At 39.1% G+C, this 17,882-nt stretch overlaps 1 protein-coding gene across 1 annotated transcript; it reads left to right on the forward strand.

Annotated features, from left to right (window-relative positions):
* Window positions 1–1,919: 1,919 nt before the first annotated feature.
* On the forward strand, window positions 1,920–13,521 carry LOC146976795 (electrogenic sodium bicarbonate cotransporter 4-like). Its single transcript, XM_085794247.1, has 9 exons — window positions 1,920–2,040; window positions 2,632–2,745; window positions 3,882–4,043; window positions 5,874–6,052; window positions 7,382–7,454; window positions 7,558–7,626; window positions 8,459–8,632; window positions 10,769–10,945; window positions 13,420–13,521. Exons 2-9 carry the CDS (start codon window positions 2,665–2,667, stop codon window positions 13,519–13,521), a joined length of 1,017 nt encoding a protein of 338 aa, XP_085650373.1. The 5' UTR covers window positions 1,920–2,040; window positions 2,632–2,664.
* The last annotated feature ends 4,361 nt before the right edge of the window (window positions 13,522–17,882 follow it).

Consider the following 17,882-nt stretch of genomic DNA (forward strand, 5'->3'; position numbering starts at 1 on the left):
ACCGCTCTTAGTCTGACCCGTCACCTAGGACCTGTTTGCCTTAGGAGACTCTACCAGGGGCATTAAGCCCCCGGCAACATAGCTCCTAGGGTCATTCGGGTGCCCAAACCCCTCCACCACGGTAAGGTGGCGGTTCAAGGAGGGGATTTCTAAATAATAATATTATTAATAATAATAAAAATTTAAAAAGTTCAACAAGAAACTGGTAAAATTTCTTAAAAAGAAAAGAAAAAAAAAGGACAAAGTTTTAAAAAATTCTAGAAAATGTGGTAAAATTTCTTAAAACAAAAAAAAAGAGTAAAATTATAATAATAAAGTGGCAGAAATATCTTTTAAAAAACGTTATCAATTCTAAAAGACAGTGGTACAATTTCAACCCCGCTTTAAGAACCACTGGTTTACAGCAAATGCATTGTCTATTGGTTTATAACTTTTTTTTTTTAAATATTTTTTGGCGTTTTTGCCTTTATTTGATAGCACACAGTATAGATAGACAGGAAAGGGGGAGGCAGAGAGAGGGGGAATGACATGCAGGAAAGCGCTGCCCGATGCGGGATTCGAACCGGGGACACCTGCGATGAGGACTGTAGCCTCTACATGGGGCGGCCGCCTTAACCACTGTGCCACGCACCACCCCTATTGGTTTATAACTTTTAAGCAGGCCAGATGACACTCACTATCCCACTTAGTACCATATCACCTTTCAATATTAAGTGTAAATCCCCAGGCTGTACTTTTAGCTGAATTGGGTTCTATTTCAGATTAAAAACCATAGATGGGTAAAAACATGCCAGGCTAGGATGATGATATGTGATGATGGATTAGAAAAATGAAATCATTTAATACTAGGTGTGTATATCATGATTAATAATCAGTATTATTGATAGTAATAGAGGGCCTCAAAATAAAATTTAGCTCAGGACCCCATGGAGGCTTGGGCCGGCCCGTGGTCTCTTAATATTTTCCAGAGCTGTATATCTACATACCAATGAAAATTAGCCTCTTAGCTAACTCAGGTACATTTACATTTGTTTTTACAATGTTTTATTAAAGCCTCAGTATGTAGGAATCCCCCCATCTAGCGGTGCGGTTACATATCAGAATGTATTCTTGATGTTGCATTCAGGTGAAATGGGGCAGACGTCAGACAGACAACAGACGCTGCATGTAACAGGATAAACAAGCATCTATGTAAACAAGTGGTGTCCGTGACAACATGTTGTCATGGTGATGTGGTATTGTTTTACCGTCTTTCTCTGGTGGAGTAAAATGACATCCGGTTGGTTTGCCGACGGCCGTCTGCCTGACTGCACCTGAATGCAACACCAGTGCCTCCGTCCTTCCTCACACTACACAGTGGTGACAGTTTTAACAGGCCGTTTCCGTGGTTACCTACGGTCACGATGCAACATGGCCGCCTCGGTTCGGTGCGTCGCCCACTTCTGTATTTGTAACGACTTGTAACAACTCATTCTAAGGAACCAGAAAGCTTTCATTTATATGCAGCTGTGATTCACCTTCAGTCAAATACGTATTTATGAAAGACAGGTTTGATTTTTGCCAATAAAAAGCCAAATAAGTTACACACTGGGGCTTTAATGTACACTGTCCATTTTCAAATAGCCTAAAATAATACAAAATAAAAACATACAGATGTGCACCCACATATATACAGTAATATATGTTCTGATTTACATCTTACTAAGAAGCAGGTGAAGTTTAGAGGCTCAGACGAAACTGTTGGTTTGTTCACAATAAGAAAAATATAGAAACTCACTTTTAATGCTCAAGAACATCTGCATGAAACATCCTCAGCTCCTATAAACCTCCTCCTGAATCACATCCTCCTCTCCCCTCCTCTCCATGCCCCCCCCCCCCCTCTCTCTCCTGCATGTCGTGTGGTTCCTCTTCCTCTTCCTCCTCCAGCTCCGTTCCCTCGTCAGTGACTTCTCCATCATCATCTCCATCCTGCTCTTCTGTGGCCTGGACCTGCTGCTGGAGCTGGACACGCCCAAGCTGCACGTTCCCACGGAGATCAAGGTCTGACCCCTGACCTCTGACCCCTGACCCCTGACCTCTGACCTCTGACCTCTGACCTCTGACCTCGCTGCATGGACGATTCAAGGCTGTATTCGAAACCGCATACTATACTGCTAGTACGTACTGATTTGGCCAAAATGCAGTATGCAGTATGCAAACAAAAGCAAAATCTGCAGTATGTGAAAAAATTCGGGAAATATCTCCAGTTTGCATCTGACCAGTCTACATTGCGTAATGTATCCCACAATGCAATGCTCCCCTGACGTCTAACCGTAACCAAAGACGGTAGTAGTGTATCTCGGTGTGTATACAGTACATACTAGCGCAGTATGTAGTAGGCAGTACGGTAGTACGCGGTTTCGAAAACAGCCGTAGTTTTTTATATTTCATTAGTTTTTCTGTGTTTCATTCATCAGTTTATCTTCTTTTCTCCTTCTTCTCTTGTCTTTGTTTCTTCATGTAAATCACCCACTCCACATCTGTGTTTGTCCACCTGTGTCTTTGTGTGTGTCTTTGTGTGTGTGTGTGTGTGTGTGTGTGTGTGTGTGTGTGTGTGTGTGTGTGTGTGTGTGTGTGTGTGTGTGTGTGTAGCTGAGGAAGCTGATCAGTGATTTTTCCATCTTCATGTCCATCATGTCCTTTGTGGGTCTGGACATGTTGATCGGTCTAGACACGCCCAAACTAATCGTTCCAACCGAGTTCAAGGTATTTGATTTTTATTTGTTAACACATTTTCACCCAATCACCAACTTCTTCTTCCTCTTCTCTGCATGTGTAACAGTAGGTTTGTGTTCGATGTGCATGTCGACACTGTGTTTACATTTATCTGACTGTTTACTTTTCAGATTAATACGATTTTACATTTAGAAATATGATAAAATAATGAAATAGGCTACCAGACATTAAATCAGTGGTTTCTAACATTTATGACTTGAGAACTCTTCACATGGTTTAATAAAAAAAATAACCAAAAAGGTGAAATCAGACGATATCCAATAATAACAGCAGTAAAAGCCAGAAATGTAACCACAGGAAGTGCTTTTATTTTGATACTGTAAATACAGGATGTGACATTGTAAGTACAGGAAGTACATTTACTTTACAATAATACGAGGCAATAATATTTTATTTATATGTTTATTTATAAATGTTATACAGGAAAGAGTTTACAGTAATATGACACTGTAACCATAGTAGGTAACTTAATTGTGATATTTTAAGAATTTAACTGATATTTAATTATAGGAAGTTCTTTTTATGTGACTCTGAAACAACAGGAAGTACTTTAATTTACTATTTTAAATGTGTTACTTGAAGTCTCCTTTGTAAACTATGTTTACATTGTTTTATTGAGACTTTTATTTATTTATTTTGAACATATCTTTATTAATATTTAAACATTCACATGTCACATATTACAGTTTTGTTTTTTCCCCCCCATTTATGAACCCCCCCCCACACACACACACCCCAACTCCAGAACAGATCCCACAGCACAGTCTTGTCTTACAAGTGGTATTCAGAAAGATTGCAAATGCATACATGCACACATATATGCACATATATATACACATTAATATCATTCTCATAAGCAAAGAAAAACAAAAAGGAGAGACTTTTATTTTGTTAAATAACCTGAGTTCTTCTCCCTTCAGTGCACGTTGCTCCGTTTTAGCTGCTTGATCGTTAATGTAGATGTGAAGATGTTTAATTAGTTGTTTAAATGACCTTTATGACCTGTTCACCCTCTCACCCGTTCACCCTCTCACCCGTTCACCTCTATGACCCGTTCACCCTCTGACCCGTTCACCCTCTCCCCTGTCTGTCTGTCTCTCTGTCAGCCAACGCGTGCGGACCGCGGCTGGCTGGTGATGCCGTTCGGTAAGAACCCGTGGTGGTGGTACATCGCCAGCTTCGTGCCGGCGCTCCTCGTCACCATCCTCATCTTCATGGACCAGCAGATCAGCGCCGTCATCGTCAACAGGAAGGAGAACAAGCTGAAGGTCGGCGACCGCCACACACTCACACTCACATTTATCTCCACAGGAAGTAAACACAGACCGATGTGGCGAGGAACATGAATTATTATTATTATTTTAACTTATTTCAGTTTCATTCTAGAATCATATTCATCATATCTTCTGTTTTCTCATTTTCATTTCATTCATTTATTAGTTTATTTGTAATGGGACTCTGCATATTCATGAATATAGGCTACAAAAGATAATAATTTGTTCTCAAGAGCTAATTTCATTTGCAAGTTTTCAAAACAACGTAGTGCTGCTTATAGGGACATGATAACAAGACAGAGACTAGAATAAGAGAATAAAAGAATAGAATAAAACTAAATAAGATAAAACAAAATAGAATAAAAAATATCACATTAATAATATAAATTGGATTCATATTGTGTATGTGGGTTCCTCACTGTAACAGTATACCCATATCTTTTTAAAGAACATGTATTATTTCATAATGAAAATCTAACTTAATTTTTTTTTCTGCTCTTATATTCTGTCTATAGTAGATATTCATTTTATGACCATGAAATATCGTTTCTTTCCTATTTTTCCCCTTTTTTTCTTTTCCTCTACTTATTTTCTCTCTTTTTTTTCTTTATTTTATATTATTGACTTGTTTATTTAATTTAAAGGAGGCAGATTGAAAATAAAAAAGCACAGGGAATTAACTTCAACTTAAAGCTGTACAGAAAAGGAAACTGAATGTGATTCCACTCTGGGTCATAAAATTAGTGTAATAACTCATATATCAGACGATGTAGGCCAAACTTTGTGCTAAATTCTATTTTTGAGTAAATCCTGGATGAAAGTGTGTATTTTTTTTTCACATTGGATAATGCAGGCGCACGGATTATACGTCAGCCTGTACACGATTCATCAGCCACTGATATTGGATCTGTCATCCGTCAATCAAACGTCTGAGACACACACACACACACGGAGCTCGGTCTCGCCCCAAGCTTTGAATATCCCGCCCGCTCGATAACGACCAATCAAATTTGTTTTCCTTACTCGGGTAAACTCGTGTTGCAGCTCGTGACAACTCGGCGCGACAAACACAGGGTTCTTACGGATCCTTAAAAAGTCTTAAAAGGCATTGAATTCATTAATCTAAAAACAAGGCCTTAATTGGCATTAAAATGTCTTAAATCAATTTTTCAAAAGTCTTAAAAATGTTAACACATGGTAAGTGGTATTTTATGATTGTAATTAGTCTCAAATCTCAAAATAATTGGTAACATTCCAATTTTTTCTGGACTTTTTCTGCATTTATTTTGAAAGGACAGCTGGAAAGAGACACAATCCAATGTTCATGTAGCAGTCACTTTACCTTGGATCACATAGGAAATAATGCCAGGGTGATCTAGCTGTTGAGCCTTAGAAAAGCTGCTGGTTGAAATAGAAAAATACAACTCAAGATTTGTACCGTAATGTGAAATGTAATTTACATTTTTTTTAGAACTGATATTATAAAATTGGTATCGAATAAAGTATCGTTCAGGAATCAGAAAGTGGGTAAAATTGTCCCTAACTCTATTGATGTGGTGTTTTTTTTTTTCTGCATTTGTGTTTATTATGAAGTCAGTCTTAAATTTCATTTCAAGTGGCTTTAAAAAAGTCTTAAAAAGTCTTAAATTTAACTTGGCTTAAGCTGTAGGAACCCTGAAACAGGACAAACGGCCATTTCTGTACAGCTTTAAACACAGTAAAGATGAAGTGACGATGAGTTTAATGGTTAAAATAAGAAGAGAAAAGTGTCTTTTACTGTTTTATTCACATTATTTGTGTGTGTGTGTGTGTGTGTGTGTGCAGAAGGGCTGTGGCTACCACCTGGACCTGTTCTGGGTGGGCGTGCTCATGGCCGTCTGCTCCTTCATGGGTCTGCCCTGGTACGTGGCCGCCACCGTCATCTCCATCGCCCACATCGACTCCCTGAAGATGGAGAGCGAGTCCAGCGCTCCGGGAGAGCAGCCGCAGTTCCTGGGAGTCAGGTCGGACGCTCACACACTCACACACACACACACACACACACACACACACACGTATATGAGTAATATTTTACTCAATATTCATGATAAATCTATTGAAATGTCATGTTTTTTAATTGTATTATTTTGCATGGATGTCTGCTTATGACAAAACAAAATATTTATTTACAGTATGTTTGGATATGATACAGTTTGTTTAAATTACCCCCAATTTCCAGTTAATTCCCATAAATTCCCATTATTCCCATAATTTCCCATAAATTCCCATAATTCCCATGCAACCCTAGTATTAATCCTTGTTAAACTTCAGCCCTGTGATGAACAATCAAGTTACTGACGTCCTTTATTTCATAAAATATTCATCCTGTAGTGGCGTCATATGGATGTAGAAAAGGATATGATCAGAAAAAGAGAGGAAAATTAAAAAAACAAACAGAAAATACATTTCACATATTTGTTGGAAACACACAGAAAATTATTATTATAAACTTGTTTTTAGACTCTATATAACTGTTCTGTGAGGTCTTGTGGATCAGGGCAAAAAGAATAAGGGCTCTAACTATGATAGAAAATATATTTTAAAAAATATATATAAAAAAGAAAATATATTATTTACAATAATACCACACTTGTCTGTCATTTCCATTGGCTGTACAGGTTTTTCTATCTTGTTTCCTACAGCGAACAAACTTTCTCCTTCCATATGAATGAGGCTCATGTCTTGGTCTTAGCTTGTGTAAAATGCATAAATGGTATAAATCTTATTTATTATTTATTGCATTTACGGCTGATTTTCCGATAATCGCAGTCATACAAGGCAACAGTCAAAGTATCTTTAACGTCCCCAACAGGGAAAACAGGTTTGCAGCCAGGAAGATGCACACACACAGAGACATTCAAACACACTGTACAATACACGGACGGACGACAACAGAGAACACGTCATAGTGGGCAGATTAAAAGAAGCTAAAATAGGATTAAAAAGTAATAAATCAATTAATAAACAGCATGAAAGTGTAAAGTGCAGATGCAAAGTGTCCAAGCAGGTGTAGATGTCAACAGCAACCATCTGGATGTAAATGGACGGGGATGTTTGAGGCAGGACGGCTCCTCTTCTGTGTGAGCTACAGACTCACCAGGCGACTCTTTGTAAAGACCGAGGTGTCCAGCTTTCAATTAAAAAAGAATCACGTCGCTGTCATCCGGCGTTCTGGAGACAGACGTGAAAGAGTAAAACAACACCGACCAGAGAGGGTTAAACTGTAAATGTGTGTGTGTGTGTGTGTGTGTGTGTGTGTGTGTGTGTGTGTGTGTGTGTGTGTGTGTGTGAAGGGAGCAGAGGCTGACAGGGATCCTGGTCTTCGTCCTGACTGGACTCTCCATCTTCCTCGCCCCCATCCTGCAGGTGCGTCCACACAGACAGGTTGAATGTTTCTGTGATGTCATCATCATCATCTTTAATTTAACCCTTTACCCTCTGACCTCATTTTGACCTCTGACCTCTGCAGTACATCCCCATGCCGGTGCTGTACGGAGTCTTCCTCTACATGGGCGTGGCCTCGCTCAGCGGCATCCAGGTATATGTGGCACAAGATGATTAAAAAATAATATCAATCAACCTGCTGATGTAAAAAAATAAAAATAAAAAATACACTGCAAAAACTCAAAATCTTTCCAAGAATATTTGTCTTATTTCTTGTCAAAATGTCTCATTTCTAGTCAAAACTAATCTCTTTTCACTTAAAATGAAACTATTAACTTGTTTTTAGATCATTTTCACTTGTTTCAAACTAATTTTAACTTAAAATAAATAGAAAAATCTGCCAGTGAAAGCAAGTTTTTTGTGCTCGTAGTGTAATAAGAAAGAAAAACTTGCTCCACTATCAGATTTTTCTACTTATTTCAAGTGAAAATCAGCTTGAAAGAAGTAAAAACAAGCTACTTTTTAATGTGATGAGTCTTATTTTAAGTAGAATGAGATTTGTTTTGACTAGAAATGATATTTGGACGAGAAATAAGACAAATATTCTTGGTAAGATTTTGAGTTTTTTGCAGTGCAGCCTTTATAATATTTATGTTTTAGGGATGGGCAATGATTTTGGGATAATCAAATAGTCATTCAATGAAAAAAAGGAATAGTTGAATAGTTGAGTATGAGACTATCGTCCCTTTTTACTGTGGTAGAAGGAGAAACATGGTGTTATTAATAAAATATTAAGAATAAAACAGGAGAAGTGTGTGTTTTTATTTACAATCTAATCCATCACGTCATTAATTCTTATAGAAAACACACAGAAGCAGGATTTCTCTACAGTAACTAAGCTGCAGGAATGAATATCTTAAGGATTGATTAACTATTGCCATTATCTCTCATTGATGTGTTTGTGTGTGTGTGTGTGTGTGTGTCAGTTCTGGGAGCGGATCAAGTTGTACCTGATGCCGGCCAAACACCAGCCGGACTTCTCCTTCCTGCGTCACGTCCCTCTGAGACGAGTCCACCTCTTCACGCTGGTCCAGATGGTCTGTCTCGCCGTCCTCTGGATCCTCAAGTCCACGTTCCTCGCCATCATCTTCCCCGTCATGGTGAGACGAGCAGCAGACCATCATAATGCTTTTCTCCCGATTCGATTCTTCTACGATTTTTTGGATGCCGATTCAATTTAAATAGCGATTCTACAATATTGCGTAGATGCGATTTTTAGTCTGCAGCATTTTTAACACCAGTGAAACAGTTGAATGATTATGATTCTCTACAGACTATTCCAGGAACCATATTTCCCCAAAAAATAAATACACATCACATGTAAGTCAGTTTTTAAGATTTATTCAGCAGCAATATATATGTTTACTCTCTTTTGAAAAGCCTGGACTGCATAAAAGAGGCAAAAATAAAAGAGTATAGAAAAAATAGGCTTCTGAAACCTAGATAAACTGCTACATTTTAACATTTATCTGCACACAAACACTGTAGGAGCCTATAAATTAACATACTCCATTATAAAGTGAACTTAAAGGGATACGCCAAAAATTTTTTTGTGTCTTGCCTCACTCCCGAGTCCATGACCAGCAAATAGACACCATCCTTTCGACTGTGCGTGCAGTAACAAGGGAGATAGAGCCGTATCGCCGTAATTAGCTTAGCTCAAACACTGGAAGTGTATGGGTAGTGTTAGCCTGCCTCCACCTAAAGTCACTAATTAGCTTAGTTCAAACGCTGGAAGTGTATGGGTAGTGTTAGCCTGCCTCCACCTAAAGTCGCTAATTAGCTTAGCTCAAACACTGCAAGTGTATGGGTAGTGTTAGCCTGCCTCCTACCTGAGCTGAAACCAGCAGTCAGAAGCTGGTTTCATTTTAGCTCTAAACTCTGTAAATATTTCACTTTATCCACATTTCAAACATGTTTAGGTGAGAAAGTAGCCGTTTAGATCAGCAGTGTGTCGTTAATTTGTCTAAATACCAGCTGTTTACAATTTTGTTCGGACGAATTCAGCGCTACTCAAGCTAGCCGTTGTGACCAACGCACTTCCGGTTACTTTCAGAAAATAAAACCCCTGTTGCCCTTTAAATACAGAAAACCATGACGATAGAATTTGTGCTTTTACTTTGAAACAGGAAGCTAACCTACCTTCGATGTAGCTAGCTTGAACCAAAATAAAGCGTCTTTGCTTGAACCTTCCGTTTTGACCGATCTCGTCCCGTTAGCGGCATTTGACCGCTCAAGATGCCTTACCGGAGAGTTTTGTCAGCTCTGAGACGAAGATCGGCCCGCCGGTTTCCGTTTAGAGTTGCTGAAGAGTTTCTCTGATGACTTTAGGTGGAGGCAGGCTAACACTACCCATACACTTCCAGTGTTTGAGCTAAGCTAATTAGCGACTTTAGGTGGAGGCAGGCTAACACTACCCATACACTTCCAGTGTTTGAGCTAAGCTAATTAGCGACTTTAGGTGGAGGCAGGCTAACACTATCCATACACTTCCAGTGTTTGAGCTAAGCTAATTAGCGACTTTAGGTGGAGGCAGGCTAACACTACCTATACACTTCCAGTGTTTGAGCTAAGCTAATTAGCGACTTTAGGTGGAGGCAGGCTAACACTACCCATACACTTCCAGTGTTTGAGCTAAGCTAATTAGCGACTTTAGGTGGAGGCAGGCTAACACTATCCATACACTTCCAGTGTTTGAGCTAAGCTAATTAGCGACTTTAGGTGGAGGCAGGCTAACACTACCTATACACTTCCAGTGTTTGAGCTAAGCTAATTAGCGACTTTAGGTGGAGGCAGGCTAACACTACCCATACACTTCCAGTGTTTGAGCTAAGCTAATTAGCGACTTTAGGTGGAGGCAGGCTAACACTATCCATACACTTCCAGTGTTTGAGCTAAGCTAATTACGGGCGATATGGCTCTATCTCCATGGTTACTGCACGCACAGTCGAAAGGATGGTGTCTATCTGCTGGTCATGGACTCAGGAGTGAAGCAAGACACGAGAAAAAAAAAGTTGGTGTATCCCTTTAACATTTATCTGCACACAAACACTGTAGGAGCCTATAAATTAACATACTCCATTATAAAGTGAACTTAAACCCTTTTCAAAACCTGGACTCTCTTGATGTAAAAAAGGCGAACAAATGCACATTGCACAATATTAAAAAAAACAAAATCAATTTAAAAATCGTCAAAAAAAATATTGTGATACTTATGTTAATCGATTTTTTCTCAGATCCTGGGTCTGATGGTGGTCAGGAAGCTTCTAGACCTGATGTTCTCCCAGCACGACCTGGCCTGGCTGGACGACATCCTGCCCGACAAGGACAAGAAGAAGAAGGAGGACGACAAGAAGAAGATCAAGGAGAAGAAGACCACGGCGGCGGCGGCCGAGACGGAGAGCGACGAGGAGGTGAGCCAATCAGAACGCAGTCTCGGTCTGTGACGTCACGGCGCTGTGTGTCGGTCCATCGGCCGTGTCCTGTTTGTTCTCTGACTAATACTCGACGTTTCTCCTCTTTGTCCCACAGTGCTGCTGAAAAGGCACTGTATAACACTTACTACAGTCTTCCTCTTCCTCCTCTTCTTCCTCCTCCTCCTCCTCCTCCTCCTCCTCTTCTTCCTCCTCCTCCTCTTCCTCCTCCTCTTCCTCCTCCTCCTCTTCCTCTTCCTCCTCTTCCTCCTCCTCCTCCTCCTCCTCCTCCTCCTCCTCCTTTACAAACTCTGCTAGCGTCTTCCTGCCTGTTTTACGTCCTGAAGTAACAGTGTTTCTGATTAAAGGACGAAGATGGAGATGTTTTATATTTCTGTTACTGTCATGAAACCCTGAACAGAGCTCCTTCAAAATAAAGGTAGATGTTTCAATTAGAGCTCCTTCAAAATAAAGGTAGATGTTTCTACTAGAACTCCTTCAAAACAAAGGTAGATGTTTCTACTAGAACTCCTTCAAAACAAAGGTAGATGTTTCTACTAGAACTCCTTCAAAATAAAGGTAGATGTTTCTACTAGAGCTCCTTCAAAATAAAGGTAGATGTTTTTGTTAAAGCTCCTTCAAAATAAAGGTAGATATTTGTATTAGAGTTCCTTCAAAATAAAGGTAGATGTTTCTATTAGAGCTCCTTCAAAACAAAGGTAGATGTTTCTATTAGAGCTCCTTCAAAATAAAGGTAGATGTTTCTACTAGAGCTCCTGCAAAATAAAGGCAGATGTTTCTACTAGAGCTCCTTCAAAATAAAGGTAGATGTTTCTACTAGAGCTCCTTCAGAATAAGGGTGGATGTTTCTACTAGAGCTCCTTCAAAATAAAGGTAGATGTTTCTACTAGAGCGCCTTCAAAATAAAGGTAGATATTTGTATTAGAGCTCCTTCAAAATAAAGGTAGATGTTTCTACTAGAGCTCCTTCAAAACAAAGGTAGATGTTTCTACTAGAGCGCCTTCAAAATAAAGGTAGATGTTTGTATTAGAGCTCCTTCAAAATAAAGGTAGATGTTTCTACTAGAGCTCCTTCAAAACAAAGGTAGATGTTTCTACTAGAGCGCCTTCAAAATAAAGGTAGATGTTTGTATTAGAGCTCCTTCAAAATAAAGGTAGATGTTTCTATTAGAGCTCCTTCAAAATAAAGGTAGATGTTTCTACTAGAGCTCCTTCAAAACAAAGGTAGATGTTTCTACTAGAGCTCCTTCAAACTAAAAGTAGATGTTTCTACTAGAGCTCCTTCAAAACAAAGGTAGATGTTTCTACTAGAGCGCCTTCAAAATAAAGGTAGATGTTTGTATTAAAGCTCCATACAGTATAAAGGTAGATGTTTGTGTTAAAGCTCCATACAGTATAAAGGTAGATGTTTGTGTTAAAGCTCCATACAGTATAAAGGTAGATGTTTGTGTTAAAGCTCCATACAGTATAAAGGTAGATGTTTGTGTTAAAGCTCCATACAGTATAAAGGTAGATGTTTGTGTTAAAGCTCCATACAGTATAAAGGTAGATGTTTGTGTTAAAGCTCCATACAGTATAAAGGTAGATGTTTGTATTAAAGCTCCATACAGTATAAAGGTAGATGTTTGTATTAAAGCTCCATACAGTATAAAGGTAGATGTTTGTGTTAAAGCTCCATACAGTATAAAGGTAGATGTTTGTATTAAAGCTCCATACAGTATAAAGGTAGATGTTTGTGTTAAAGCTCCATACAGTATAAAGGTAGATGTTTGTGTTAAAGCTCCATACAGTATAAAGGTAGATGTTTGTGTTAAAGCTCCATACAGTATAAAGGTAGATGTTTGTGTTAAAGCTCCATACAGTATAAAGGTAGATGTTTGTATTAAAGCTCCATACAGTATAAAGGTAGATGTTTGTATTAAAGCTCCATACAGTATAAAGGTAGATGTTTGTATTAAAGCTCCATACAGTATAAAGGTAGATGTTTGTATTAAAGCTCCATACAGTATAAAGGTAGATGTTTGTGTTAAAGCTCCATACAGTATAAAGGTAGATGTTTGTGTTAAAGCTCCATACAGTATAAAGGTAGATGTTTGTGTTAAAGCTCCATACAGTATAAAGGTAGATGTTTGTGTTAAAGCTCCATACAGTATAAAGGTAGATGTCCATGTGTAGTGTGATTATAAAGCAGCTCTAGGTTCTATATTAATACTGTGAAAGCATCAAAGCCTCAGTCCACAGAGAAATGCACACAGCCTGTATTCAGAAACTGAGCCTTAAAACCAGCCGTCAGGACTTCCTGTCACTTTGTGATGTCACAACTAGGCCCCGTTTCTCTGAGTGTTTTTTTATTTTTTTTAAATGAAAACAGAACTACAAAACACGTGCGTCCTCGTCCTTTATGCTCCGTGTGTTTGTCCTGCATGATGATGTCACCCCCCTCCCCCCCCACAGCCCCACAGCTCCGCCCCCCCCTCCAGTGAAGACCCCCATGGAGGCTGCAGACCCAGACCCCACCCACGTAACTCCCCCCACCCAAAAAAACCAGACCTGTGACTGTGAGTAGCTGCTCCTCTGTCCCAGCAGTGTTGGTGTTTGTGTGTCACGTGGATTTGTTTGGATTTGTTCCTCAGCCTGTTGCTTTCACATGAAAAAAAACACAAAAAATATATAAAAAGTTATATTTTTTATGACTTAACAAGATTTTAAAATCCAGCGAGAAGCTTCAACCTTCACGTAACGTTGAACCGCTGTGGTCGAGTCAACCTCCACTTCATCATGGATCTATTAGATCTATTAGATCATTGTTTTGTGCTTCATGTTAATACGACAGGAAGAGCGTATAAGGACTGATTTCAAAATAAAGGTCACCTCCCAAAATTGATTCATAGTTGCATTGCATAGTTTGCAAGGTGATGTAGGTTTTCAAAGTAAAAGCCTAACGACACTAATGTTTCTTATTGTCACTGTGTTCCCTGTAGATTCAGATTGATGTTGAGAGGAGACGACCTGTTTAGAGCCGCAACAATTAATCGATTAATCGAACAATAATCGATTATTAAATTAATCGTCAACTATTTTGATAATAATAATCAGTTTCAGTATTTTTTTTTTTAAAGAAAAAAAGTCCAGATTCTCTGATTCCAGCTTCTTCAATGTGAATATTTCTGGTTTCTTTGTTCCTTTATGACAATAAACTGAGTCTCTTTGGTTTGTGGACAAAACAAGACATTTGAGGACGATGTCGTCTGGTGGTTTGAGAAACACTGATTGGTGTTTATCAACATTTTATAACATTTTATTGACCAAAAACCTAATCAATTAATCTTTTAAATGATCAACAGATTAATCGATAATGATAATAATGGTTAGTTGCAGCGCTAGACCTGCTATTACAGAACTCCACCTCAGAGAGTCACTCACAGTCTGATGGAGCGCCTTTATTTTGAAATCCGTTCTCACGTACGGTACGTTACTTCCAGGTCGGAGCTTCTCGTTAAGTCAGAAAATAAATCCATAAAACTGCTTTTTTTTTTTTTTTTCAAGTGAACGCAACACGCTTCAGTAGATTTGAGCTAATTATGATAAAGTTGCTGATGTAAACCGGTCGTTACCATGACGATTAACGTGATGTAATGACGATGCTGCAAGAAATTAGGAATCTCATGTTCATCTTTATTATTATCTGTTTGTGTGTGTGTGTGTGTGTTTCTGTGTTTGTACTCGCCTGTGGATACTTGTTGTGTTTCTGTGCATGTGGTTTCTCTCCGTGTGTGTGTGTGTGTTTGTGTGTGTGTGTGTGTGTGTGTGTGTGTGTGTGTGTGTGTGTGTGTGTGTGTGTGTGTGTCTGCAGGAGACGAACCCGTACTCGACCGTCACGTCCGACCAGAACGAACTAGACCGCAGGTACTGTGTGTTGAAGCTGCACGTTCCCTACAGCGACCTGATCCACGCACCGGACACACACACGGGCTGGGAGCAGACATGACCACACACACACACACACACTCTGCTCAGTTTGCTGCATCACTTGTATTTATATATGACGACGATGATCTTAGACGTTTTATTTTGAAGAGCTTCCTGTACAGAAACACTGAGGACTGTGTACAGATCAATATTCAATCACTTGTACAGATTCTAGGTCAGAGGTTTTCAAAGCGTTGAGTCCGACTTTAATCCACAGAATCCGTCCCGCTGGGTGGTGACGTCATTATTTTATGTTTTTGGTTAAAAAAAAAAAGTTTGTTAAAGGGATAGTTCACCCAAAATTTAAATTTCTTCTTGGACCAAGGGCTGGGAGAAGTTTCAGAGTCCTCCGTGGCTTCTCTGAGTTACAGGGGGTCTCGGCGTAGCAGTGCATGTCCATATAACGGTTGCAAATGGATACCAACTGTCTTCGTAACAAAAAGACACACCAAAAAACATCCAAATACCTCCATGCTGCTCGTATGTAATGTCCGTCTTGTATTGAAGCCCCGAAATGAGAAATTGTTCTGCCGGTGACACAGGAAGAGCAGTGACCTGAGACACTGGGAGCTTCCGCTACAAACAAGCTTAAAATATAGACTTATTTAATTTTTTTCGGGACAATTTCTCATGTTGGGGCTTCAATACAAGACGGACATTACATAGGAGCAGCATGGAGGTATTTGGATGTTTTTTGGTGTGTCTTTTGGGACGAAGAAAAGTGAGCTCCGTTCTCAACCGTCATATGGACATACAGTGCTGCATGGAGCACTGCAAAAACTCAAAATCTTTCCAAGAATATTTGTTTTATTTCTTGTCAAAATATCTCAATTTTAGTCAAAACTAAACGCTTTCCACTTTAAATAAGACTCATCACCTAAAAATGAACTTGTTTTTAGATCATTTTCACTTGTTTCAAACAAATTTTCGCTTGAAATAAGTAGAAAAATCTGCCAGTGAAAGCAAGTTTTTTTTTGTGCTTGTAATAAGAAAGAAAAACTTGCTCCACTGTCAGATTTTTCTACTTATTTCTAGTGAGAATCTGCTTGAAATAAGTAAAAAGTGTCTAAAAACAAGCTACTTTTTAATGTATAACTATGTATGTATATGTATAAATATACTTATTTTAGGTATAATGAGATTTGTTTTGACTAGAAATAAGACAAATATTCTTGGTAAGATTTAGAGTTTTTGCAGTGAGGACTTAATTTTGGGTGAACTATCCCTCTAAAAAAACAACGTTGAGACAACGTCAAACTGAGAAAACGTCTCAGAGAGTTTGTTCTTGTGGATCCTGATCTGGAGATTTATTGTTTTTAAAAAGAAAACTGCGACTTCCTGTTTGAAAACCTCTGCTCTAGCTCGCCCTGCTCTCCTTCTCTCACCTGTAACTTCCTGTCGTGTCTCCACCTGAATCACCGTCCAGACCGATCGTTGTTATTATTATTGATAATATTATTATAGGGATGTCACCATTACTTGTTTTCACAGTTAATCGTGGTATTAAACGCCACAATCAGTTAATCGTAAAAAGATTCCTAAATACCGTCACATTCCCAAAAAGATGATGTTGGAACCGTATCGGCAGATGTGGCGGCAAAAATAAAGGTAAATGCTCAGATACTGGTCCATTTAACTAAGGTAACATTGAATTGGTAGGAATTTAAATGTTAGCGTGTCATTTTTAATTAAAAAAAAAAAAGTGAAACAGAACAAAAAAAGATTAAAATAAACGCAAACATTTGGTATAGATGACAATTCATGACCTGAATATTTCAAACATTTCCCCTGGGCGATTAAGAATTGGTCATATATTAACTCATTGAGTGCCAACTACGTAATTTTACATTTTTCGTTCCCATGCGTTGAGTGCCAAAAACGTAATTTTACGTTTTTTGCTTCTTTTTTTTAAATTATGAAAATAGACACTTTAACACACCTTATGTGTAAATTTGGGGACTCTACGATGAGCACAACTGAAATAGATGACGATCAAAAACTCATGACAGCTCACGATCTGGAAGTTTTTATCATAACTCGGTTTTTGCAAACAGAGTTATCCTTGTGGATGCAGCAGCTGCTCCGCGTTCACCGTTGTAAATTGTAAAGAAGTCGGAGTTCGGAAGGAACTTGGAAAACTTCATCTCATGGAAATGAAATTTACCATCAGACAAAATAAGTCACTACGTCTGTGATGATGAACATGACGCTGATTTGAACAGAGCAGCTTCTTCACTGGTTTGGTTGTTTCTTTAGAAAAACACCTGAGAGTGTGTGTGTGTATGTGAGATGGAGACTTAAAGGGATAGGTCGACATTTTGTCAAACTGGCCCATCACCATAATCCCTATAGTCATAGCAGTAGGTTCGTTACCTTTAATTGTCGGTGCAAGCTGTTTTTAGAATGGCGGAGCAGAGCCGTGAGCTGCTCAGAGCTACGCTACGGAGGCTCATTATGGGATTTCTTGGTTTCCCTCATCAAACTCATCAAATACACAATCCAACAACTCCACAACGCTCTGGTGGACAAGTTGTGAGCTGCACATTCACCACGCTATGAGATAATAACACAACGTTACCACACAGAGTTGTTTTAGAGGGAAATACAGAGACTGTTGATGAAAAACTGTCCCTGAAGGCAACGAGCATCAGCGGTTTTACATGAATTTCCCTCTAAAACAACTCTGTGTGGTAACGTTGTGTTATTATCTCATAGCGTGGTGAATGTGCAGCTCACAACCATAGACTGTAAAAAACATGGACGTAGCGTCCGTGACGTCACCCATTGGTTTTGGGGAGTCGTTTTTGTGACTCTAACATGGCGGCCTGAACAGCGCCATGTTGGATTGGCCGGCCTCGAAGCAGCTGTCCACGGAGCTGCTTGGACCTGTCACTCAACGTTTCCGCGCCCTAATTGGCCAGAGTTTTAACCTAATAACAGTAAAACGG

This window comes from Trachurus japonicus, chromosome 12 (genome assembly GCF_045865225.1).
Source record: "Trachurus japonicus isolate A0001 chromosome 12, Traja_1.0".
Lineage (NCBI taxonomy): Eukaryota > Metazoa > Chordata > Actinopteri > Carangiformes > Carangidae > Trachurus > Trachurus japonicus.

What these genes read in the sequence shown, in the direction of transcription:
- LOC146976795 (XM_085794247.1), top strand. Translation starts at nt 2,665, where the DNA reads ATGTCCATCATGTCCTTTGTGGGTCTGGACATGTTGATCGGTCTAGAC. An exon ending in GGAAGGAGAACAAGCTGAAG is followed by an intron (nt 4,044 to 5,873) that starts GTCGGCGACCGC and finishes GTGTGTGTGCAG; the next exon opens with AAGGGCTGTGGCTACCACCT. An exon ending in AGACGGAGAGCGACGAGGAG is followed by an intron (nt 10,946 to 13,419) that starts GTGAGCCAATCA and finishes CCCCCCCCACAG; the next exon opens with CCCCACAGCTCCGCCCCCCC.